The 26,570-nt window shown below is 47.4% G+C and overlaps 1 protein-coding gene across 1 annotated transcript in view; it reads right to left on the bottom strand.

Annotated features, from left to right (window-relative positions):
* CSMD2 (CUB and Sushi multiple domains 2) overlaps positions 1-26,570 on the bottom strand; it is a 600,117-nt gene that overhangs the window by 132,831 nt on the left and 440,716 nt on the right. Inside the window, exons 26-29 of the mRNA XM_047083843.1 lie at positions 23,180-23,382; positions 17,764-17,955; positions 12,200-12,338; positions 8,078-8,265 (exon numbers count right to left, since the gene is read on the bottom strand). Of these exons, the coding sequence (XP_046939799.1) occupies positions 8,078-8,265; positions 12,200-12,338; positions 17,764-17,955; positions 23,180-23,382 (722 nt within the window). The remainder of the gene's footprint in view (positions 1-8,077; positions 8,266-12,199; positions 12,339-17,763; positions 17,956-23,179; positions 23,383-26,570) is intronic.

The following is a 26,570-nucleotide window of genomic DNA, read 5'->3' as shown; positions in this document are numbered from 1 at the left end:
TGTACTTTGCCTTCTCTCTGGCAGAATTCTGTTTTTATTTCCTGAATGATAGCATGTGTGGCATTATCTTGGTAGGTTGGATAAGTATATTTCCTTCCAGTGGATTCTGAATTCCTAAAGGACAGGAACCTTTAGCTATTCTCTTCATAACCCTGGCAATTAGCACAGAACTTGGTATTGGAGCTGGTTCTGTTTGGCACACAATGGACGCTTAATAAATGGATGCTGAATTGACTGGCTGAACACCCCAGGGCTTGGAAAATCCACAGTCACATCAATGATCGCAACTACAGACTGTATTTTATAGTTACTCACATGTCAGAGCAAGAAGAGCTCATCATTCTGAGCATTATCACATTAATGAAAATGACAAGGGTAATGATAATGATGATAGCCCCTTACAGAGGAATATCACGTTATAATTTTCAACGTACTTTCCAATCTGTTATCTCATTTGTGCCTCACAATAGCCTCTGCAGCAGGCAGGGCCAGGTGTGCTCCTGTTCAGGTTACCGATGAGAAATGTGGTGATCAGAGAGGCTAAATGAGTTTCCCAAGCCATTCAGCTGGTAAGAAGTGGAATTAAGACCAAAATCAGGTCTTTAGTCAGCCAAACCAGAGCTCAGCTGTGAATGATAAAACTGTAATGACTGAAATATCATTGCGATAATAATAAATAAACACCAAGCCCAAAATGGGAATAGCAAAAGAACCAGCTTCTTTTTGTCCTAATAGATAAGGAACATTTCTAAACACTGTAATAGCAAGACACTGAAAATAGCAATATGCACACGCAACCAGTAAGGAACTGGTTAAAAAGATTGGATTACAGCCATCCACTGAAATACAAGCAGGCTTTAAAAAGAATTGCAAAAGTCTTTGAATACTGATATGGAAAAATGATCGGGAATCTATCATTGGACAAAAACCAAAAACAAAGTAAAAACAAACCCATATGACAGATTAGTACATATGGTGTGATCTCTATTCATATAGAAAAGGGATCAGCAAACTATAGCCCACAGTCTCACTGCTTGTTTTTGTATAAAGTTTTTAATAAAGTTTTACTGGAACACAACCTCCCCTATTTGTTTCAATACTGTCTATGGCTCTTTCGACATTACAACAGCAGAGTTGAGCCGATGTAACAGAAACTATGTGGTTTGCTCAGCCTAACTATTTACTGTCTGGTCCTTTATAGAAAAAAAGTTTTCTAACCCTTGTTATAGAATTCACATTATTTTATTTTTATAAAAAATATCTGGAGGGGCGCCTGGGTGGCGCAGTCGGTTAAGCGTCCGACTTCAGCCAGGTCACGATCTCGCGGTCCGTGAGTTCGAGCCCCGCGTCGGGCTCTGGGCTGATGGCTCAGAGCCTGGAGCCTGTTTCCGATTCTGTGTCTCCCTCTCTCTCTGCCCCTCCCCCGTTCATGCTCTGTCTCTCTCTGTCCCAAAAATAAATAAACGTTGAAAAAAAAATTAAAAAAAAAATATCTGGAATAAGATAACAAACTGTTAACAATGGTGCTTCAGGGGATGGTAGTAACGGTAGGTGTTAAGTGTTTAGAGTACATCTTATGTGCTTCTGTATTGTCTGCATTTTTCCAGCAAACACATTTTACTTTTAAAATAGGCAAAAAATGAAGGTATTTCCATTTTGAATTTAAAAAGAAAGACCCATTCTGACAGGTGTGATCATTGTAGCTTTGATTTGTATTTCCCTGATAAGTGATGTTGAGCATCTTTTCATGTGTCTGTTAGCCTCTGGATGTCTTCTTTGGAAAAGTGTCTGTTCATGTCTTTGATGAGTGGATAAAGAAGATGTGGGTATACAGTTACTTATTTATTTATACAGTGGAATACTACTCGGCAATGAAAAAGAAATTTTGCCATTTGCAACAACATGGATGGAAACAAGGAGGGTATTATGCTAAGCGAAATAAGTCAGTTAGAGAAAGACAGATATCATATTATTTCACTCATATGTGGAATTTGAGCAACACAACAGATGAACATAGGGGAAGGGAAGGAAAAATAAGATAAAAACAGAGAGGGAGGAAAACCTTGAGAGACTCCTAAATGCAGAGAACAGACGGAGGGTTGCTAAAGGGGAGATGGGTGAGGGGATGGGTTAAATGGGTGATGGGCATTAAGGCAACCCACTTTTTGGGATGAGCACTGGGTGTCATATATAACTGATGAACCACTGAGTTCTATTCCTGAAGCCAAGACTACACTGTATGTTAACTAACTTGAGTTTAAATAAAAAATAAATAAAATAAATAAAAAGAAAGACCCATGGCAGTGGTGGTTCCTGGTAGTGGTGGTAGTGGGAGCAGTGTGGAAACCTGGTTGCAACTCCTTGGCCCGTAGTGTTCCAGCCAAGGGCTTAAAAGAGAAAACAGGTGCTTTTTAGTACCTTCTGGTAGAAGCTGACCTTGGTCTTTCCTGAGTTATTTCAGGTTCTCCAACACAGGCTTCAAACTCTTCTTCTGAACTTCTTCAAACTCCCTCTGTCTGAAACACTCCCCCAACCCTGTTCTTGCACAGTGGGCTTCTTCTCAACCTTGAGGTCTGTTTAAATGATGCCTGCTGGGCAAAGCCTTCACCTTCACCAACTGCCATTCTGAGGCAGACTCCCCATTTCTCTTTCTCAGCAGCTTGCTCTTTCCTAACTTCCACTTCTTACTCCTCGTTGATCTATGTATTTGTTGTCTGTTTCCCTCACTCACCTTTATGTTATCTTAGGGACCATGACCACGGTGCCCACTGCCATAGCCTCCATATTTAGCACAAGGTGCGGCATGAGGAGAGAGCTCAGTAAGCATTTTTTGAGTGAGTGAATGGCCTCCACACTCATGCATGAACATGCTAGCCTGTCCCTGCCCAGAAGGGAGCCACCACACCTGCTGGAAAATGAGAGTAAAGCTCCGCCTCCCCTCCCCCTGACCCACCACCACCATTTTCCGATGTTTTTGGCTTAGGGAAAGACAGTAAGTCTCTCTGGGACTCATTGTTAGTAATTGTATCAAAAAAACAAGATCCTCCTTATTTTCCCCTGTTTCCTTCTAGCAAAGGGTAAAGCTACCCAGGTAGCTGAATTCAGATGAGAACGCCTTAGAGCAGTCTTATAAAAATCCACAAATGACATGATTGCATTCAGAATCATCTAGAAGACCTGCCTAGAATGACACAGACATCACAACCACCTTCCAGCAGCAACTGAAGAGAGACACCTACAAACTCTCCCATCACTGCCTTATAATTAGGTGAGTCTCCAAGATCTCATTGGTAGCATTAATGTCTATCTGTCTGGTTGTCACTGGCACGTGAAGTCCATGGAGGCAGGAACTTTGTTTTGTTCTCAGCCCCTATAACAGGGTCTGGCATATAGAAGGTAATGAATAAATATCTATTGTGTGAACAGAAGAGTAAAAATGCATGATCTGCCTTTGCCCCTTATGAAGAAGCCTAATTCCATGACATTGGTCAACGGATGCTTGCCCTTAAGCATGGTCAGTCTTCAAGTCCTTTGGGATTTGGAACTGGGACACAAACTGGGAAATAATTCAGAATCAAGACTGAGGCGGACATACTTGCCCTAGCGGAGGCAATGACCATTGATCTGCAAAAAGAGGATGAAGCAGGGAGGAGACCAAGTGGTCCTGGAGACAGGAGCCAATCTCAACCTTCGACTCTCCCTTCCTGATCTCAATCCCTTGGAAGTTTATGAAAAATATATTCCCTTTTTGTGTTATGTTGGAGGGGGTTTTTGTGATGTGTACTGTTAAAATACAGAACACTTTTTGGCTTAAATTATATTGGCCATTACTTTTCTTATAATCAAGTTTCCTTTCTGTCTCAAGCTGGTTTTGAATGAGTTTTAGGTCTTTGCATTTTTACCCGCCCCCCCCCCCCCCGTTTTTTTGCTGAATTTGGTCTGAGTGCGTTTCTCAATTTGAAACTCAAGGATCCCGGACTCAGATGCGACCACACTATTTCTGCTTCCCACTTGGGAAGTCGGCAGGATGTGGGGCAAGGCCCCTGGTCTGTGTGCCTCTGGTCAGAGGAGGGGTTGACCTCAAAGAGTGGTTGCCACTGGGCTAAGCTCAGCTAAGTCCAGCAACATCTCTCTATGTGGCTCCTCTCACCTCCCAATCCAGGACCCTGAAGCCACAGCCCCCAGGAGGATCCAGATACTCAGCATTAGAGGAGCCCTAAATCATCTCATCATCCTGGGTACAGTGTGGTACTGGGTAGAAATCCCCATATTCATGGCATCCTGGCTGTGGTCACCTTTCCCCCATCTGCTCCACTGAAGCCACAGGCTAGAGCCATACTTCCAGGTCTGGTTTCCCAATGAAGCCCCTTCCACTTCAGCTGGGGAGAGGGGGGAGGCGGTACTCTCTGAAAGACAGCATTCTGCCTCTGGAAACAAGATGGCATATAGATGGATGAGGCCAATTCTTCTCTTCTTAAGGATTCAGACCTGCCTCAGTGTGCAAGTCCTTCGTGGGCTATGTCTCAGTCTATGGTGTTCTATGGACTTGCAGAACACAGCGTCTAAATTCTTTGCCATGGACAGGAGACATATATAGGATACACATACATACACGTCACCAATATTCATGTTATAAATATTTCACGCTCATACGTATATGTGTGCAGAACACCATCTCCCACTTTATATCTTCAGTAAACAGAAAAGGTACTGACTGCATTCTACTGAAAAGAAAATGAAACAGGAAAGAAAATGTACTGACTGCATCATACTGGGCTAGCCCCATGAGGAAGGCTCCAAACCCTTCTCTTTTCCAAACAAGAGCAGAACAAATGAAATACCCATTACACAGGAAAGAAGGCAATCGGATAGAGAAGGTGGATCAAAGTATGTGCCTACTACCTACTGGCATTGGGCCCTGTGCTAGGTGCTGTTCCTGTCCACTACCCTCACACCACCTCTCCCATGTAGTGTGCTCTCCCTCCTTGATGGGTGAGGAAGGGATGCTCAGGGAAGGTAAGCGACTTGCTTAAGGCCATACTGTTAGTAAGTGATGGAGGCCATCCCATAAAGATATTGAACATGGGGGGATATCATCGAGGCCATGGGATCTGGTAGCAGAGTAGATCCATTCCAGGAATCCAGAGATCTTGGGATGTGGAGGAGACCATGCGGCAAGGCAAGGGTCCCACGAAATGGGATGCCTGACCAGCAGCTGAGGCCATAGTAGAGAAGGGACTAATATTAGGGAGTGTGCCACCTGAGAAGGAGGGAAAGCTGCCTCAGGCCTCACCAGGTACCTCCTGCACCAAACACGTGCATTTATCTTGGTGTTTGAACCACAGATGCTAACAAGGCGGCGGAGGGTGCATGGGTGGGCATCACCTCTCCCCTCGTCCCAGTGATTGGCCTCTTGGCTGCTTGGCTGGCTGAGATGGCAGCCTGGAAGGCCTTATCCCTTGGGGCTGTGTTTCAGAGCTGGGGGCCCCTGTAGATGTGGTCTTGGGCCAACAGCTGAAAGTGGAAGGGGCTTCATTGGGAAAGAGGCCCTGAAAGCGTGGCTCTAGGCCGTGGCTTCAGTGGAGGGGATGGGGGGAGAGATGCCTGCAGCCAGGAGACCGTGATTTCTACCTAGTAGCCTACTGTTTCCACAGATGATGATCATCTCATCATGGGGTGACATGTGGGGTGACATTTTGGAATCTCCACCAGGGAGAAGACCTCAGGTAGGACAGGTTGGAGGTGGCTCAGGTGGTTGCTAATGCTCATCTAGGGTTAAAAGACATCATTTGCGGTGGCTCCAAGTGCCACATTTGTGTGACTTTTTCTGGTCATGCTCAGCCACTTGCATGTGGGTGCGATGAAGGATGCCATTTTGCAAGGCTGCAACAGAAGGGCCAGGGGGGCAGGGGACTTGAGGGTACTTCTGTTCTTTCTGTAAGTGTGATGCAAGAGGTGAACAATAAGAAAAGCGAAGATGACAATACAGAAGTGGGTCTGGCGGGGTGACAGGTCCCAGTCTGAGTCTAAGTTGTGCTGCTGTTAGAATTCCACACTATGTGACTGTGTTTGTTCTGATGTAGGAGGATTTGGGAATGGGAGGTTTATTGAATGGCAGGCGTCTGCAGGAAGAGAGGTCAGCAAAATATCCATCATCTCGGCAAGCCCCACGGGAAGGGAAGACCACAGCAAAACATTCTCTACTTTGTGCACGAAGTATCTTCTAGAACCATACCTGACAAATAGCAGACAAGCGATAGTTTTGGGGATTTTGATGTGTTGATGGATGTGAAGTACTTAGGACCACACTGGCGGTTGGTAGTTGCTAAGTTAGCTATTGTTATGATTGGTGTTATTTGTGAGCGCATGTGAGCTATTCCCAGCAGTTGCCAGAAATATGTAATTAAGGAACACTTTCAAAGGTTGCTGAGGTCCTACACTATGCAAGTGGGGGACATGAGCCAGAAACTTTTTAAATTTTAACTGGTAATATGACCCCATTTGTCCACACAGGCTGATGAGGCCTGGGTGAACTTGGCTGAGAGCAACAATAACAAAATCCATCATCTCTAGAGTATCTGTAGAGTGTTCAGTACCTACTGGGCATTGTACTCATGCATATAATATGGATGTATAAAATATCTTTTAATTTTAACCTTCTGCAATGTAATTATTATTACCACCACTTTATAGATGGAGGAATGGCTTCCAAGAGATAATAGCCTGCCAAGCACACCAATCAAGCAAGAAGTGGATCTAGGATTTGGATAAAGGCGTCTGGGACGATTAAGGAAGAAAAGGTCATGAAGACAATAACAGGATAGAAGAACTTGGAGTGGCCCAGAGCCTGGAGCCACTCTTACTATAGGGTGCCTGAGGCGTGCCAGGCACCGGGCCAGGGGCTTTGCTGCACAGAATCACTGATCTTCACAGCATTTCTGTGAGGCAGGGATTAGGCCACCCTTGTTTTATGATGAAGGAATGGAGGTTTTTCAAGAGGTTACATAACTCGCCCAAGGCCACACAACTGCTAACTAGCAAACATGAGCCCAGAACCCAGTTCATCTGACAGTCTAGGCTCTTGACCAGGCAGGGAGCGAGGCCTGCTTTTTTTTTTTTTTTTAATTTTAATTTTTTTTAATGTTTTATTTTTTGAGAGCGAGAGACAGAGTGCGAGTGGGGGAGGGGCAGAGAGAGAGAGGGAGTCACAGAATTTGAAGCAGGCTCCAGGCTCTGAGCTGTCAGCACAGAACCCGATGTGGGGCTCGAACCCATGAACTGTGAGATCGTGACCTGAGCCGAAGTCTGACACTCAACCGACGAGTCACCCAGCCGCCCCTGCTTTTTTGTTAAGTAGATGCTTTTTGGAACACAGCCATGCCCCTTCCTTTATGTTTGGTCTTAGGCTACCCCAGCAGCAGCGCTGAGTAGTTGTGACAGAGACCATATGCCTCACAAGCCTAAAATACTGACTATCTGGTCCTTTAAGAAAACATGTGCTGACCCCTGCTTTGACCTCTATCCTGTTCAGCTTGCCTTAATTCAAAATACAATGGCAGCAAAAGAATGGGACAGCTGGAGGGATGAGGGTCGGAATCAGGAAGTATCAGAAAGGGTCCAGGCTACGACAGGGTGCCAGAGTATAGCCAAGAAGCTGGATGAGCCGTCCACGTGGGCACTGAAGTTCCCGGGATGGTGGGAGACTTTGAGGAAGAGAGGAAGACTGAGCCTCACATCAGAGCCTCTGTGAGCTGTTAGGTCTGGACAGAGGTTATAAAAGAAGAGCAAGGAATGACCCTCACAGAAAAAGGACCGAAGAAGAGCAGAGATGTGGAGATAGAAATGAAGTGCGAGAAGAATGCCAGCCCCCCACTTTCTCCAAGGCCTGGGGCACATTGGTGGGAAAGGCTAAACCACCCGCAGGGCCGCAGGGAAGGCAGGGGCTCTCTGCAGGTTCAGTGGCGCCAGGGCCGGCGGAGGCTGCTGGTGACCCAGCCCAGGGCCCTCCTCACTACCCCTCCCCTCTGCCAGGTCTCACTGGCCCTGCCCTCACTACTCTCTGCCACCAGGGCCCTACCTGTGTAGTCGATGACGAAGCCAGCACTGCTCACGGACGCGTCACTGCGGAAGGCGAGGAAGAGGCTGTTGCTGCTGCTCTCAATGCGGGCCGGAAGCTGGGAGCCATAGAAGCTTCCTATGAGAGGGCTGAGGGAGTCCCGTCCATCGTAGATATGGAGGAAGTCATAGCCTGGCTCCAAGTTAAAGCTGGGGAACAAAAACATCCCACCCCCACCCCACTAAGGTCAAAAAAGGCTCATACTGTGCCTTAGGCTCTCAACCAAAGGATGGGGCCTCCCAGACAGTGAGCCCTTCACCCCACCGGCACCCAATTCCTGACACTTCCTGGCTAGGGGGAAAATGGTAAAGCCCCCTGATGGCCTCCCAGTCAGGCGAGGAGATGGAGAAGTCAGGCGTGGGGGCAGAGGAGACAGGTCCCAGAGCTGGTGTCTGGAAACCAGGAGCTGAAAATCTAGCAGCCTCTTTCTGCACAAATATTTTTAATTGGAATACACTTGACATACAATATTGTGTAAATTTAAGGAGTGTAACATGTCCACTGGCTACATTTATATGATGTAATATGATTGCCAAAGTAGTGACAATTAGTCCCTTCATCACGTCACATAGTTATCACTTCTTTCTAGTGGCTGGAATAATTAAGATCTAGTTTCTCAGCAAGTTTGATGATTGTAATACAATATTGTTGTCTGTATGCACTATGCTGTGTGCACAAGGGAAAATGAGTTACCAATTCTACATACCGAGTGGTCAGCTAGAGCAGTCCACTTATTTGCCTCTGATGTTCTCTGTAATGTGCTATCTGCACCTCCTTTTCCAAGAGCAAAGAGTCACCCAGGGAGCCATTCCCAGGCAGGAAGGGGTCCGTTCTCATGAAGAGCTCGGCTTCGTCCCCTTATCCCCAAGCCAGTTCTCAGCTCTCCTTGGGATTTGCAACCATCCCACTCTGGCACCCACAAGCATGCCTCTTTCTTGGCTATTTTGACTCTTGCATGGGAAAAAATCCATTTGAAAAAACTGTCTTAGTTTGGCAAATTGAGTATTAGAGTTCTTCAGTGTCATTGATCCCACCGGATTGGCCAGAGTGAAAATGATGGGAAATACCAAGACTGGAGAGAACGTGGAGCCACTGGTGCTCTCGGGCCCTGCTGGCAGGAGGTAAATTTGCTCAGCCGCTTGGGAAAACTGTTTCACAACACCTACTAGATCTGAACATATGCCTGCCCTGTGATGCAGTCAGTCCAGTCTTAGGTACGTATGCAACAAAGCAATGGACACTGATCAGGTGTGCAAAGATGAAAATGACAGAATGTGAGTTGGGAACAGATTTCTGATGCAAACTTGTTTAGAGCTGAGCCACGGGCTGCAATACTCAGATATTCCTTTTGGCCCAGCTAAGAATGAAATAGCAGTTCTACTCTTTAGCTAAGACATGTGGCAGAGAGAGGGGACCGTGACATCTCTAGGACAAAGTGGGTTGGGCTGGCAGGGGGATGGGATGGGGATCCGAAAGTTACAGGGGGGTGGAGCCAGATGTGTATCAGCCTCCTTCCTCCATGGCACCTCGCACTGGGGTCAGCGGCAGGGTCACACCACCACTTCTAGGTGGTATGGTCTTCTTGCTCCCATAATTCAGCTTCCAGCCAACGTGCTTTTTCCCAAGTCACCAGGGGAGTGGTTTGAAGAGAGCCAGTCTTGGTCACAGATGATCTCTCTGCCACTTCCTAACTGCCTTCTGTCTGTCCCTGCCTTCCTTCCATCATTGTATTTTAGCTGAGCACTCTCAATGTGCCGGGCACTGTGCAAGGTGCTCGGGACACAGGGATCTATCAGATGACACCCCTCCTTCAAGATGGCGATAGGGCCAAAGGAAGCGATGGATGGGAAGACAACTAAGCAAAGCATGAGGTCTGTACAAGCACATGGGATCACAACACAAAGTTCCTCGGGGAGGAGGAAGTGAAAGCTTTCGTGGAGGCCAAGCTGGAGGAAGTTTTGGGAGATGCAGAGACCCTTAGTAGTTGGACAAGGAGAGAAAAGGAAGTCGCCAAGAAAGGAGAAGCAGGGGTGAAGTCACAAGGGCAAGAAATAGTCTTGAAGCTGTGAGTAGTTCAGTCTGGCTGGAGCTCAGGGGTTAGAATGGGGTTGGGGTTGGGGGGGTTACTGAATGGAGAGGTAGGCAGAGGCCAGATAGATGGGACTGAAAAGTCCAAAGTTTTTTGTTTTTTTTTTTACAGCTTAATTATTTATTTTGAGATAGAGAGAGAGTGGGACCTGAGGAGGGGCAGAGACAGAGAGAATCTCAAGCAGGCTCCGCACCATCAGTGCAGAGCCCCATGTGGGGCTCGAACTCATGAACCATGAGATCACGACCTGAGCCGAAATCAAGAGTTGGACGCTTAAGAGACTGAGCCACCCAGGTGTCCCTCAACATTCTGATTTTATAGGATGGAGGTATAACCACTACAGGATTTTAAAATAAAAGACGTATCTGTTTGTGTCTTCGTTTTCAAGTCGAGGTATAACTCACACCCCATGAAATGATCAGCAATTAAGTATACCACCCTATCGGTTTTGACACACGCATGACAAGACCCAGGATGTTTCCAGCATCCTGGAATGTTCCCCTTCCCAGTCAACCCTCCCTACCCTGAGAAGCCACCACCGAACAGAATTTTATCACCATAGACTTATTTTGCTGATCCTAAAATTTCATGTAAGTGGAATCATACATTATGTCTTTTTTTGTATCTGTTTTCTTTTGCTCAGCATGGTATTTTTGAGATTCAGCCATGTTGCCTGTATCAGTAGTTCATTCCTTTTTACTGCTGAGTAGCACATTATCATACGTTCAAATGGAAAATGAGGTGGCTATTTTAGCATTTTCGCCAGACAAGGTCACTTTGACAGCCGGCTCGAGAAGAGGTTGGCATGGGAGGAAGATGGGGGCAGAGGAACCAGTCAGGAGAGACTACGGTAGTAATTTAGTTGAGAAATAATAAGGGTTTCAAGCAAGGCAGTAGCTGGGAGGCTGGAGAAGAGGGGAAAATGTGAGGAGAATTAAGGCCGCACAGGCTCCAAGCCTTGCTCACTAATGGAAGGAGCAGGGCAGGTGCATGATGGCGGCACTCCCTAGGGGTCAAAAGAGAGCTCTTCTGAGGGGAGAAGTCATATGCTTAGTTCTGTACGCGCTGCTGCGGGTACCAGACCTCCACCAGTTGGAAATGGGAGGCTGCAGCTCAGAAGACAGTCTGGGCAGTGGTTGCATGGAGTCTCCAGGTTACAAGAGGAGGGTGAAGCCATCGGAGCAGATGGGCTGGTCCAGGAAGGAAGTGTGGATGAGGAGGGGAGAGGCTGGAGATAGAGCCTGGCCAGGGAAGGGGGCCACGAAAAGGAAGCCACAAAGTCACAGAAACCTGGAGAACCAGAAGGGAGGAACTTCACAGAAACCAAGGAGAAAAAGCAGGGTAAGGATGGAGGGAGCGAGCGAGAAGTGCCATGGGCTAAAACATGGAAAGTTCCATTTTGTGCGGCGACCAGGAGTTCGCTGGTGTCTTTTATCAATGGAGTTGCTAGCGGGACCGTGGAGGCCGAACCCAGATTTCAGTGGTTGGAGAGTGAACAGGAGGTCAGGACGGAGACACAAGCAGAGATGATTCTTTTGAAGAGTTTGCCTCTAGAGGGATGAAGGAGACTGTGCAGGAGCTGGATGGGGGAAAACCTGAGAAAAACTTGAGCCTGTTCCCCTCTAGGGAGCGTGATGGAAGGGGCCAGGTGGCAACAGAAGGGGAAAACACAGGAGAGCAGGGGAGAAAGGATCCAGCGAGGCCCTGCTTTCTGAATCTCAACACCTTCGGAGGTTAAAAAAAAAAGAATAATAGCTACTTCATCAATTATCATAAGGATTAAATAAGATAGTATGTGTAAAACCACAGAGCCCAGCTCAGGGCACACAGGAGACATCCAATAAATGCTAGTGTCCTTCCTTTGGACTCCTTCACCTTCCACGGAATGGAGAACTCTGCCCTGGCACGCCTATGTGTACTCACCTGGACACCGGGGTCTAAAACCCCTAGTTGCTCTGAACCCCTCATCTCCCACCCGGGGGAAAGGTACATACATGTTAAATACCAGGGCGATGACGTAGTCCGGAGAGACGGTCACTTTCCAGTCACACTCCTTGCCTGGCGGGTAAGGTTCTGGGTAATTTGGTGACAGAATGACTCCTGATGGACCCGACAGGTCTCCCCCGCAGGGAGCTGGGGAGAGAGGAAGACAAGGGTCAGACCTTCCCCTCACCGGGTCACGTTTTCTTGGGCATTGGTAAGGCACAGTGCAGGGGGGTTGAAACCTGGTTCGAGGGGCCAAGGGCAGGGTGGGATGGAATGGGTACAAGGTTGTACCCTGAAGTGACAGAAATGTTTTGGAACTAGCAGAGGTGGTGGTTGCACAACATTGTGAATGCACCAGATGGCACTGAATCATTTATTTTAACATAGCAAATTTTATGTTACATGAATTTCACCTCAGGAAATTATTATTTAGTTTTTAGTGTTTATTTTTGATAGAGAGAGAGAGACAGAGAGTGAGTGGAGAAGGGGCAGAGAGAGAGGGAGACACAGAATCTGAAGCAGGCTCCAGGCTCTGAGCTGTCAGCATAGAGCCTGACGTGGGGCTTGAACTCACGAACTATGAGATCATGACCTGAGCTGAAGTCGGATGCTTAATCGACTGAGTCACCCAGGTGCCCCTCACCTCAGGAAATTATTAAAAACAAAGACAAAATACCTGGCTCTGCCACTTCCTGGCTATGTGACCTTAGGGAATTTACCTAACCTCTCTGGACCTCAGCATCTTTTCTCTATTGCAGGAAGACATTATATTTCCCTTGGGGATGGTAGTAAAAATTTTGGAGAGGTGGTTAAAGCATTTGGCATACAGTAAGCAGTCAGTATTTGGAGCCCTTATTCATCTCTGAGACATTTGAAACACACGGTCTCCTTCCACCGCCTCACATCCCGTTTTCAGGCGAGCTTTGTGGCTGTTTATCCCGCGTTCCACGTCACTCGCTGCCAGGAGGAGCAAAAAACACAATCACGTTCACCCGCCAAGTGTGGCTGGCCTCCTGGCTGTCAGTGCTTGGGGCATCTGCTTGGGGATGCAGACACCTTCCAATTTTCCGGAAGACCTTGTCTGAGAGAATATGTGCCCCTCAGTTGTATGGAGATATGACGGAGCTCCATTAGGCCATGGTGGTCCCCACCCCATCAGGCTTGAGATGACAGGCCTTTCAAGCAGGCGGGCAGCAGGAAATTGGCTGGCGATACAAGAAGTTGCTTGCCCAGAGACCTGTGGGGGCATTTCCCAGATTCTGAATCAGGTTCTTCCCTGAATGGCTGGGTCACTGTGCTGTAGCAGTAGGGTGTGAGAAAGGGGCGGCTGGAAAGTATACGGGGTCACTAACAGGAAATCTGGCCGAGACTGTAAATATGGCCTGGTCTGAGAAAAAAACCACAGGGCACAACGGGAGGTTGAAGTACAGCAGGCCAGTAGTGAGCCCACCGGAGCCTGGAAAGCCTATTCAAGGAGAGGCCAGAAAATCCAAGATGTGACACACAGGCAGGAGCCAAGGGTGTATCTAAGACTGAACTTAAGAGCAGCCAATTGCTTGTCACAGAGCTGAGTTTTATTGCCTCATGCTGTACCTTTCACTCAGGGTAAGGCTTAAAGCACTAGATCAATGCCCACAGGGTCTTTCAAAACAACAACAACAACAACAACAACAACAACAACAACAACAGTCCTCAGGGCCATAAAAGCCCTAACACGGCTGAACATAAAACCTGAGTGGTCAAAAGTAGTGGGTTTTTTTTCCCTCCCATGGAAAGTACATCCCAAGTATCAACTTGAATACCAAGAACACTCAAGTGGGCACCTGTTATATGTCAGACATGACGTATAGCATATTACATACATCATCTCATTTACATCTCGTAACAGCTCCATGAGCTATGGATTGTTCTTCCTCATTTAGAAATGAGGAGGCTGGGACTCAGGGGGGTTAAGGACCTTGCCCAGAGTCACTCTGAGACTCGACCTTCATCTGTCTGGCTCCAAAGGATGCCCCTTTCCCATTTTATTCTGCTGGGAATTTCTGGCCGGGGAGCAGAGGAGTGCTCCTCCCTATAGGCTGGCAGGGGAGCAGCCCCAGTTGCAGGAGCGCCTATGAACAAGGATGGTTCCTCTCATCAGGTCTGCTTTGTGTCTCATTCACTCCTCCCCTGCACTCTCTTAGAGAAGAGGGTTACATGAATGAGATGCACTGGAGGCCTGTGTGATCAGGATAAAATCTTGCACTTAACACAGCAGGACCCACTGCCTGGTCCTAAGAGTGGCCCTACCCATGGCCTAGAAACTGATGCAGGTCATGTGGGCAGTCTGAACTCCCAGGGGACCTTTTAAGGGGGCACAGTGATGCCTCCCATTAGAGCAAGGGCCACCAGGCATGAGACTCTTTTGTGGCACAGGGGTTTCCCCCTTAAGTTAGCCACAGGTTGGGGTGAGTCTGGGTGTTTCTGAACCTTCCCGTATTGTTCTTCTGCCAACCCCCAAAGTGCTCACAGTTTGTCTGGGTTCTAGGCCTCTGCTATGGCACAGTCCCCCTCCAGATGGTTCCCTGGCATTGGATGATCAGGCACCTGCTTCCCACTCAGGACCCCGATGTGGGCTTCACTGCCCTCTGCCATTTGTGTATCAAGGCCTGGCCAGGCTCCTAGCTGCTTCCTGTTTGCAGCTGATTGAGTAGTATGCCGAGGAAGGAAATGCCTTCCCTTTCCAGTCCCATTGGCAAGCCAGCAGGACAACTGAGCTGTTGCAGACTAAATGAGGCCTTGGCAACATCCTAGCATCCCCTGGTCCTTTTAGCAGGTGACCCACAGGGTTGGGAAGGCAGGCTGGGACTAGAAGCTGGGTCTTGCTCCCAATCCAGGGTGCCTGCCCCTCACCCACGGTCATGCCCTGCCCTCTCCCTACTGTGAGTCAGAAGCAGAAGGCAGGTTCTGGCCTGCAGACCCAGGCTCGAGCTTACAAACCATGGAAGCCCAGGAGGGAGTGGAAGCACGTGGTTGATCATCCCAGATGGCCAAGGAGTGGGCAGGCTGTACTGTGGGGCGAGAGTTGAGAAAAAGGCCACCGGACTTGCAGTTACACAGTCCTGGGTTCCAATTCTGATTGTCCCGCTTACTAGCTGTGAATTTGGGCAAGGTATCCCTTTTATGGGCCTCCATTTCCCCACTTATAAAATTAAAAAAAAAAAAGAAAAATGACGAGAATGGCTTCTAACATACACTGTGTTCACCATGAACCAGACGTGGTTCTAAGTGCTTTGTAGTATGACCTTACTTAATCCTCAAAACAACGTGATGAGGTAGGTGCTATCATTGTCCCTATTTTACAGGAGAGGAAAATGAGGCACAGGGACATTAAATAATTTGTCTAAGGCCACACAGCTTGCTGTGGTGAAGCCACCGGACTCGGTGGTTGGAATCCAGAACCTGAGCTCAAAACTTACCACCTGGTGATTCCATTTGCAAGAATGCAGCTAAAATGTCTAGCCCGGTGCCTATCATGGGGATGACGCTCAATAAATACTTGTTTTCCCCCCTTGCTTTTTCCCTATAATGAAGGGATATCAAGGCCAGCCAGACCAGTCATGGCAGACTGCCAAGGGAGCTGGAAATTAGGGGCTTGTCACTGGGATTTCCAGACTGTTTGAGCGAAGAGACAAAGACATTCATTTTGTTGCCTGAGGAACGTTTCCCCAAGCTGAGTACAGAAGAATGGGTAATGAAAGCTAAATTAACCTCTTTGCCCTGCTTGCTGCACATTTATTGCTCTCAACAGCTTAACACAGTGCAGCCCCCCTCCTCCACCTGGGACAGTCTTATCTCAGGACCTGCTTTTCTGTAAGAGAAGCCTAAGGAATCACAGCCCTGTAGAAAGCTAAATTTGGAAGGGGCCTCAGAGGTCATCTGATTCCCTTCTGGGCCTCACCAGAATTCCCCTTCCCAGATGGGATTCTGGCTCAGGGGAGGGAGGGGAGTCCTAAAACTGAAAAGAAGAAAACAGAGAAAGGAGGAAAGGAAAGAAGGAAGGAAGTTAGGAAGGAAGGAAGGAAGGAAAGAGAAAAGCAAGGAGGGAATTAGCATTTCTTGAGATTTGGGTTAGTTATGTCCTCACCCCACAATGCCAAGAGAAGTATATCTACTCTCACTTTACAGAATAGGAAACTGAGGCTCAGAGATGGATTGATTCCCCATGGCCACTGAACTAGTCAATGGCACAGCCAGGATCTGAACCCCGATCTGTCTCCTTCAGTACCCCATATTCTTTCCTACATGGCTCCATGTAGCTGAGAATGGAGCTGTTCCTGGAACCCAGGTCTCAACTTCCTGTCTGCTGTATGTTCACCATGCTCCTACCATGTAACCTGGGTCGCTCCCAATTACTTGTGAGAGACGGGATTCAGTGTGTCCCCTTCAGTGCCAAGCCTCAGAGCTTGGCCGGCAAAGGCCAGTCCTTGGATGCCTGGACAGAAACTCCCCTGGAGCCTCTGTGGAAAGAGGTGCCTGCAGGGCATTGGCCAGGTGGAAGCCGCTGGGCTGTGTCTCAGAAAGTCCCTGGGACCTGTCCCCGGCACAGTAGTCAGTGTGGGAGGTAGGAAATTGAAACGCTTTGCATTCAGACTGATGTGGGTGTGAATCTTGGCTCTGCCATACCCTAGCCCTGTGATTTGGGCAAGATATCCAAATTTGTCTAAGTTTCAGTTTCCTGAACTGTAAAATAAGGGAATGGTGCTCATTCTGGAGAGCTGTAGGGAAAGTCAAATGAGGCTGTGTACGAAAACATCCAGTATGGGGCTGGCACACAGCAAGGGGACTCAGGGACTATCGCTTCTCTTCTAACACCTGTCGTTGACACAGGAGATAAATGCATTCAGTACTTTGCCTGAGAAAAAGGGCCATGTGGCAGTAAGCACCTGGATGCTTCTATTTCTCTTTCCAGTCTTCTCCTCCTTTCAAGCTCCCTCCCCATCCCAGTCTCCAGTGGCTAGGGAGCAAGATTATTCACACCCCAACTCTTACAAGCTCCCTGACCTTGGCAAGTCTCAGAGTTTCCATTTCTTCATGGGTCAAATGGGGAGATTTTTAAGACTAAGGACAGATCTGGAGATCTGACACCCAGGTAACCAATAATTTCCTTGAGCAGAGAAAGGGCAAACTTCTTTCCTTTATACCTGAGCCTATGGGTGCCCTTCCAGTGCTTTAGGTAATGGAAGGGGCATCTGGGAACCTGCTGACCTTCCTGCCCGAGCTCACCTATCACCTTCCTCCCAACCTATATAGCCTGAGCCAGGGGAGAAAGGAGGCAGACATGCCTGGCTTAGCAATTTGGGGGCCCGTTTTGGGGAGGGAAGAATTTGTCGTGTATAGAGAGTGTGAGTGTGTGAATGTGAGGGGGTGTGTGTGCGCATATAAGCAGGGTAAACTGTGGGCTTCCTGCAACTTTCAGCTGCTCCAATTCTCCCAGCCAGCCTCTAGAGGCAGCTGCCACTTATGCCACAGGGTCTGGAACACACAACCGGTGGGACCAGAGGGCAGGATTCGCTCTGCAGCTGCTTTGTACCAATGCACGTTGGTGGGCTGGGCTGCCAGAAGAATCTGTTCTCGATCTTCACGCAGCTGATCTCCGCGCTCCCCTGTAGCGCATAGCCAGGGTCACACTGGAACACCGTGGAGTCTCCGGCTTCCCAACTGTCGCCGCTCCGGCTCCCATTCTGCGGGACCCCAGGGTCGTTGCAGGACGTTGCTGTGGACACTGGGATGAGGGAACAGAAGAAGTGGGGTTGCCCAGATGTCTGCCGGACAATGAGGCTCCAGCTCATTACCCTCACTGCCATCACCACGCCCACCGCCAGTGCCACTGCCACAATCTGTCACCTCCCACCGGCATCGCTGGCTGCAGCAACAGTGCCACCGGTTTCTGTTCTCACCCCATTCCCTGTCACCGCCTCCACCGCCACTGGGGACCACCAGCTATTTTACCAGTAGTACCTTCACCTGTCACGAGATACCATGACTTAGGTGTGATTACACAGCCACGATTGTAGAAGTGAGTTCCATTCGATTTAATGACACAAGCCTTGTTCCATAGATAAGCTTTGAATTTTGTGTACATCATGTTGCCAACAGGAGTGACAAGGCGATTAAGTCTAAACTCCACGTATTCAATCAGAAGGGTCTGCCAACAGGTTGGGAGCAGGTCTGCCTGAGCACTGAGCAGCGGGTGTGAAGGGGCAGGGAGAACTGGAGTCCGGTGAAGGCTGTGTCCTCCCTTGCATGGCAAATGCCCAACCACCCATCAGACTGAAACCAAAGGGAAGTCTGATGTTCGTAGCAAGTGATAAAGTAGAGTTCAAAATAGATATTCGTAGCTGAGAGGTATCAAATATTCAAAAAACTCAGGAATGTGGGAGATGTTCCCAGGCTGGTAATCTAACTTCGCGTACAACAGACCACGTATTTTAAAAGCGAATGTCAAATGAATGGCGGAGGGAAGGAATAAATAAATAACAGGATGAACGAATGAATGAATGAGTGAACAGACGCAGCATGAGAAGACACACCAAAGGACATGATGGAAGAAAAAGTCCAGAGAAAGAATCGGGGACAGCTGCAAGCTCCAGCTGCCTACACAGACCCCACCTGTGTCATTGTTCAGACTATGGTCAGCCGGACCCAGGGACAGGAGGCTCTGGAGGCCACAGGATGCACAATGGTCATTTGCTTGGAGGGTCAGTTCCCCCACCCCAAAATTTTGGGAAAAATAACATGCACAAAACCAAAGGAATTTATTGTGGAGTAGAACGTAGAATTCACATTAGTTCTTCAGCAAAAACGTGAAGCCTCAAAAAGATTTTAGCCTCTTAACAGCCTCCAGATCTGCAGGTGGATATACATGCACTCTGTTCTGTTCTTTTCTTTTTTTTTTTTTTTTTTTTATGAAGTTTATTGACAAATTGGTTTCCATACAACACCCAGTGCTCATCCCAAAAGGTGCCCTCCTCACTACCCATCACCCACCCGCCCCTCCCTCCCACCCCCCATCAACCCTCAGTTTGTTCTCAGTTTTTAACAGTCTCTTATGTTCTGTTCTTTTCAATGGAAAAGCTCGAGAAGCCCGCACCAGGGCAGCTGTACACACCAACACCACCCATTATAAGATCTAGGACTGTGTGGACGAGCCTGGAGTTAGAGTATCCGATACCTTATACCCAATAACAATACATAATAAACTAGGGCCCACTGTCAGATATGGCTCTATGCCTGTTCTTGTAAATAAAGTTTTATTAGAATATGGGCATGCTCATTTGTTTACATATGCTATACTATATTCCAGCCACGTCTGTAAAATTTTCCAATACATCAAACTCAGTCCCCTCCCCACTTCTCCCCAGGACCTTTGCACCTGCTGGTCCTTCTGCCTAGAACGAAGGTGCCACAGAGTTTCCTGGGCCAGCTCCATCTTGTCACTCAGTTTTTAGCTCCCATATCACCTCCTCAGACAGGCCTCTTTGATCGCATTCTTCTGGGCTCAAATCTTGACCCCCTTCCACCAATTTTGTCACATTATCCTGTTTCATTTGTTTCATTGCACAATCTGTAATAATCTTGCTAATTCGTCTGTTTGCTTCTTTATTGTATATCACTTGTGCATCTCTGTGGGAACAGAAAGCTCGGCTGGTTTGCTTCCAACTGTCTCCCCAGGGCCTAGAACATTACCCAGCACACAGCCATGCTCAGTAAATATTTGTTGAATGAATAAATAAATGAACAAATCATCACCATCTGACACTTACTGAATTTATTTATAAAGTCAAATAAGAATCAATCTTCTTCCTTCCCAATTAAAAACAGACTTAGCTTTCATCTCTAGCTCTACAGTGTGCTGTACACATGTAAATGATTCCCTGGAAGAAAAATAGCTCACTGTTCTGACCATATTCAGAAAGATTATTTATATGGGAGGCGACAGAGTGCAATGATTAAGAGCCTAGGTCTGGGAATCAGACACGGGGGTTTTGATCCAGTCTGTGCTGCTTATTAACTAGATGACCTTGTATGAGAAACCTCTCTGGGCCCCAGAGCCCATGTCTGCAACATGGATTAATAATGGCCACCATATTCTAAGGTTTCCGTGAAAATTATTAGCAGAGCGCTTTAGCGTGGAGCCTGACTCAGTGGGTGGCAGTGACTATGCTTCCCTCTCCTTCAGGGTCTCCCTGACCTTCTTTGTTCCCACTTTCTCTCCTGAATGCTCCTGAATTCGAGCTGCTTGGCAAAGCCCCGGGGAAATGCTGGATCCACGTGGTTCAGACAGGATGTTAGATGTTACACAGTCATGTTTACTTAATAAAGCCAAGCCTGCACTAATCGTCTCTGGCATTTCTGTACAATCCCCCGTCAAACACACACTATAAAGTTAACATGGGGTGAGCCATTCTCCCTTCCCCAGAGTAGTCCTGGTATTTGCTCACTGATGGTAGCAACAGGGAAGGTGACCTTTCGTGAACCTCAGTTACACCCAGACCCTGGGCCAGGTGGTCTCAGCCTTTCTGGAGCCCAGGCTAGATAGCTTTGCCCACTCCCCTCTCTGCGGACCTACGCGAGGCTCCGGACAGCTTGTCTCAAGACACGCTTGCATTAGAGAAAACCAGCCATTCGTGCGTTCAGGTGGTCACGTGGCTGTTAATTCAGGAAGCAGTGTGTGAGCACCTGTGGCCTACGCTGTGGGGGAGTCTGAAGGCAGGACCTGGCCCTGACTCTCGAAGAGCTGCCTGTGAAATGGCAAGTAGGTGGCCACCTCCAAGCCAAGGCAGAGTGTCTGGAGTTGACAATGTGCTGAGGAAGCAGAAGTAAAGTGCTAGGGGTGCCACAGGCCACAGCAATTTATTCTGAACGGAGAGATTAGGAGGAAGTGGCACCTGACAGGAACCTTGAAGGGTGAATTTTATGTCTACGGGCTGGGAGTGGCATGAGGAAGCAGAATGGGCTGCTGGGCGGAGGCATGGCTCATGAGAGTGCCCAGGGACTCTGTCCCATGTGGCCACACTGCACGTGCAGTGGAAGTCAGATCATGCAAATCTATGGGGGAATTTTCAGTGCAATTAAGAGGAGTTTTTTTTTTTTTCTTTTTCCCCCAGCCATAACCATTAGCTGGGGCACAGTCAGAGAAAAATACATGTCTGGTTTAATTATTCATGGTCCTCCTTTCCCCGGAGAGTGGACTGAGCTGTCTCTTTAGCGTTCTCTCCTCACTTCTGGGGGATTCTTTATAGCATATCCCAGCAGTCTCCAAAGTCTGTCCTGTAAAATGCTAGTCTCTTGAGATGGTCTAGGAAAAAGTCATCCATGGTGAAATATGTTTGGGAATTGTGACTCACTAGATAGATACCTTCTGAATTTACCTGCCTTAGCATACTAGAAGTTCTCAGGGGTCCCAAATTACAGATCGCCTCTTTAGGTCTGCCTTGACCGAAGCACCTTCTCAACGTTGCTTGATCATGCAAAGTTCTTTTTCTGGCAACGTCAATTAACAGTCCATGGAACTCCAGGGAACAGATGTTGGGAAATGCTGACCTAAAATGATTCCCTTGCTGCCCCGTGGTGGGAACCTAATCTTAGATGAGATCAGCATTACTCCATGGTCCCCAGAGAGTCTCTGTGGTATTGACAAATGGGTGCCAGGATTTCAAGTAAGAAGACTCCCAATGAGCCCTGCAAGGAGCTATTCCTTGCTAGGCTGGACGCTTGCATGAGTGTTAATCGGGCAAGTTAATGAGTATAAATGAACGTAATCCTGGAGACCCTCATCTCCCCTATAGACTGTTGAATGCTCATCTCCATGGAGAAAACAGATGCACACAAGAGCTGGAAGTAGGGTTTGTGACACCATTACAGCCTAACTGGTGCCAGAAATATACCTAACCACCCTTAGTCAGTATACCAACCAGGTGAGACTGTGGAGGCAAAGCCGTGGCAAGGGGTGCCACACAGGCTTGCTCCGGAATCACCATGGAAACCAGCCCCCCAACACACACACACACAGTGGAGTAAGGAGATGGTAATGAAGACAGCTGCTGTATAATAAACATAAGCATAAACCGAGGCAGAGTCACTCGTGCAGGGAAATGAGTGACGGAAGAGGCACTTCAGAGGAGATGAGACGATGCATCACAGGGGGAGGCAGGACCAATACATGAATTATCTAATACTGGGACTTGGATGTTGAGCATTGCCCATTTTTGGTAGCTCTTTGTTATGCTCCTCCATAATTGGCTACTATAGTACATAATTAATCGAATTTAGATCACTCATGTTTGGCTCCCAGTCCTTATGGAGATTTGCACTAGACTAAGAACCGGCGTGTGAGGCATGTCAGAGTGGCTCTTCCATGATCGAGCCGCACATCGCCATCACCTCGTGCCTGCCTGCCCCCTTCCACGCTCCCTTTGCTTCAGCCTACACGTCTGGAAGCTGTTATCCTGCCTCTGTACTTGTGCACATGCTCTTGGCACCTAGGATGCCCTTTTCTCTCTTTTACATCTAACAGGGACCCACAGATGCCCCCAGGTCCTACTCCATGGCACCTCCAATTCCACATCATCATCGACTACCCCCTCCTTGAAACACTGCCTTTCCCTCATGCTTCTGGTCTGAGCTTGGACACTGTGTTTCCTGGAACATCTTCCTTGATGTTCCAAGGTGAGCATTATAGTTTATATTTCATCCTCCAGATACTCAACAATTTGCATGTTAGTGTCTCTTAGGCTGCCTGCCTGTCTTCGCCTGCCGAGTGAGCTCAGCACAGATATCTGAACAAGTGCTAACCGGGTCCCAGGCACATAGCACCTGCTCAATGAATATCTCCACACAGTGGGGGAGGGATGGAGGAAAGGAGGCACTGGAGAGGGGTTGGTGGGGGAGGCTGGAGTCGTGCTGCAGGACAGATGGAGAGGGATGGGCAGAAAGTGAGCACAGACCTGAGAAGTGAATGGCAAACCCCTGCTTGCTGGTGAAGAAGTCGGTGCTGAACTGCAGAACGACCGAGTTGAAGGTGCTGTGTAGGTCCTTGGGCAGGGCTGCACCGCTGAGCTCCTTCAGCAGAACCCCACTCTCCACAGGCCCGTCCCAGATGCGTAGCACGTCATGGACCTCCTCCGTGTCAAACACCAGGAAGTGGAGCCTGAACGGAGAGAAGAGGCAGACAGTCACCCTGGGCCCAGCACCTTCTTCCCAGGGGCTTCCGGTCAGAGAAGGTCATAAACCTAAGAAAGACTTGCAAGAAGGAAGAGAAAGCAGTGTCCGGCAGCACGGCTTCCATCCAGTCTGCTCCTCCCACTGGGGGTCCCTAACAGTGGGGCAGGGGTGGTGGGGTGTGGCTTTTGTGCAGCTTATTATTATGAGCTTCATGTTGCCACTGTCGAACCCCACCCGTCCCTCCACGGCACACAACAGTCCCCAGACATCACTCCTGAGTCCACCACATCCATTTCCCAGACTGTGAGGGGGATGCCGAGAAGGCCTAGATCCAATCAAAATCCCAAAAAGTCGTTTTGTGGATATCGACAAACTGAGCCTGAAGTTTATATGGAGAGGTGAAAGACCCAGAACAGCTACACAATATCGAAGAAGAATGAAACTGGAGACTGACACTACCTGATGTCAAGACTTCCTACAAAGCTGCAGTAATCAAGGTGGTATGGTGTCGGTGAAGGAATAGATGAGTGGGTCAATGGAACAGAACAGAGAGCCCAGCAATAGACCCATGTAAATACAGTCAACTGATCTTTGACAGAGGAGCAAAGACAGTCTTTTCAACAAATGGTGTTGGAACAACTGGATGTCCACATGCAAAAAATGAATTTAGACTTGAAACCCTTCATAAAAATTAATTCAAAATGGATCACAGACTTAAATGTAAACATAAAACTATAAACTCCTATAAGACAACATAGGAGAAACCCTACATGACCTTGGGTGTGGGGATGACTTTTAAATAACATGCCAAAGGCATGATCCGTGGAAAAAACCACTGATCAACTCCACTTCCTTGAAATTAAAAACTTCTCTTCTGCAAAAGACAATGTCAAGAAAATGAAGAAAATGAGCAGACAAGCCACAGACTGGGAGGAAATATTTTCAAAAGACATCATTTGACAAAGGACTGTTATCCAAAATATACAAGGAATTCTTTTTTTCTTTTTAAGTTTTACTTATTTTGAGAGAGACAGAGACAGTGTGAGTGGGGGAGGGGCAGAGAGAGGTAGGGAGAGAGAATCCCAAGCAGGCTCTGCACTGACAGTGGGGCTCCAACTCATGAATCGTTGACATCATGACCTGAGCTGAAACCAAGTCAGATGCTCAACTGAGCCACTCAGATGCCCCAACATACAAATAATTCTTAAAAGTCAACAATAAGAAAACAAATAACTCTGATTTAAAAATGGGCCAAAGACCTTACCAGACACCTCACCAAAGATACACAAAATGGGGAATAAGCATATGAAATGATGCTCCACATCATGTTACCAGGGAAATGCAAATGAAAAGAGCAAAGGGATGCCACGGCAGACCTCTTAGAATGTCCCAAAGCCGGAACCCCCAACAACACCAAGTGTTGAGGAGGAGGGAAACAGGAACCCTTACACATTGCTGGTGGGAATGCAAAATGGTATGGCCACTTTGGAAGATGGTCTGGACATTTCTGACAAAAGTAAACATATTCTTCCTACCATACCATCCAGCCATCATGTTCCTTGGTGTTTACCCAAAGGAGTTGAAAACTTAGGTCTGTCCAAGGACCTGCACACAGACGTTTAGAGCACTTTTGTTCGTAACTACCCAAACTTGGAGGCAACCAAGATCTCCTTCAGTAGGTGCATGGATAAACTGTGGCACATCCAGATGATGGAATAGTATTCAGTGCTAAAAATATATGAGCTCAAAAGGCATGAAAAGACATGGAGGCAACTTGAATGCATACTACTGAGTGAAAGAAGCCATTCTGAAAAAGCTTCACATTGTAGGATTCCACCTATATGACATTCTGGAAAAAACAAAATTATGGAAATGGTAAAATAAATAAATAAGTAAGTAAGTAAGTAAGTAAGTAAGTGCTTGCCAGGGGCCGGATGGCTGGGAGGGATGAATGAGTGGAGCACAAAGGATTTTTAGGGTGGTGGAAACACTCTTAGGGTACTATAATGGTGGATCCATTTCATGGTACATTTGTCCAAACCTATACAATGTACATCAGAGTGAACCCTAATGGAAACTACGGACTTTGAGTGATAATGATGTGCCAGTGTAGGCTCATCATTTGTGACAAATGTACTACTCTGGTGTGGGATGTTGACAGTGGGGGAGGTTGTGCATGTGTGGGGGCAGGAGGCAAATGGGAAATTTCCGCACCTTTGTCTCAATTTTACTGTGAAACTAAATCTGCTCTACAAAACTAAGTCTTAGGAAAAGAGGTGTATGTGTGTGTGTGTGTGTGGGCGCGGGTAAAGGTAAGGGGTTGTTGGGGTGACAGAGCTGTGGTGGGGAGAGGGGTGAGCCTACTTCTTGGTCTCTAGGAACAGAACTCAGGATATTGGCTACACATAGGCTTGGTTTAGATAATCCCTAGGGATTCGAGGAGGCCAGGCAGGGGTTTCCATGTGGAGGGTGACTGCAGGCCACAGACAGAGCTCCCAGAGCAGGGTAGCTGAGTAGGAATCCTGAATTCTTCCAGGACAAAATGTTCTGGTTGCCAAAGCTACTTTGACTAGTCTGGGTGACTCTCTTCTCTCTCAATCTCTTTTATTATCAAGTTGTTATTTTGGAACAGTTTTAGACTTCTAGAAAAGTTGCAAAGATAATATGGAGAATTCCCATAGACCTCTCACTCTCTCTCCCGTTGTTCATGTCTTACATTTCCCGGGTACATTTGTCACAACTAGGGAACCAAATCAGTGCATTATTATGAACTCAGCTCCAGACTTTATTTGGATTTCACCAGTGTTTCCACTGATGTCCTTTTTCTGTTCTAGGATCTAATCCATTTATCACTATCTCCTTTAAAAAATTTCTTTTTAACTTATAAAAATAAGACATGCTCAAGGCAGAAAAAGACAAACAATATATAGATGTACTGAATTTTTAAAAAGTCTCTTTCTTACACAAACCAATCTGTTCTCCAAAGCTTTTTACTTGATATTAGTTTTGGTGTATATCCTTCCAGACTTTCAGTGTTGCACACTTGCATTTTTCCCCCCAAATGGGACCATATTTTACATAATTTCATGTCACTTTTTTCACTTAAGACTCTTTTATGTACCTAATATGTACAGTTCATTTTTTTTCTCTACAAAAATGGACATGGTTATATTT

This window comes from Lynx rufus, unplaced genomic scaffold, assembly GCF_022079265.1.
Source record: "Lynx rufus isolate CCGP_SWC_20201006 ecotype Redwood Valley unplaced genomic scaffold, mLynRuf1.p SCAF_2, whole genome shotgun sequence".
NCBI classification, from domain to species: Eukaryota; Metazoa; Chordata; class Mammalia; order Carnivora; family Felidae; genus Lynx; species Lynx rufus.
This window is presented reverse-complemented; position numbering and strand designations above follow the sequence as displayed.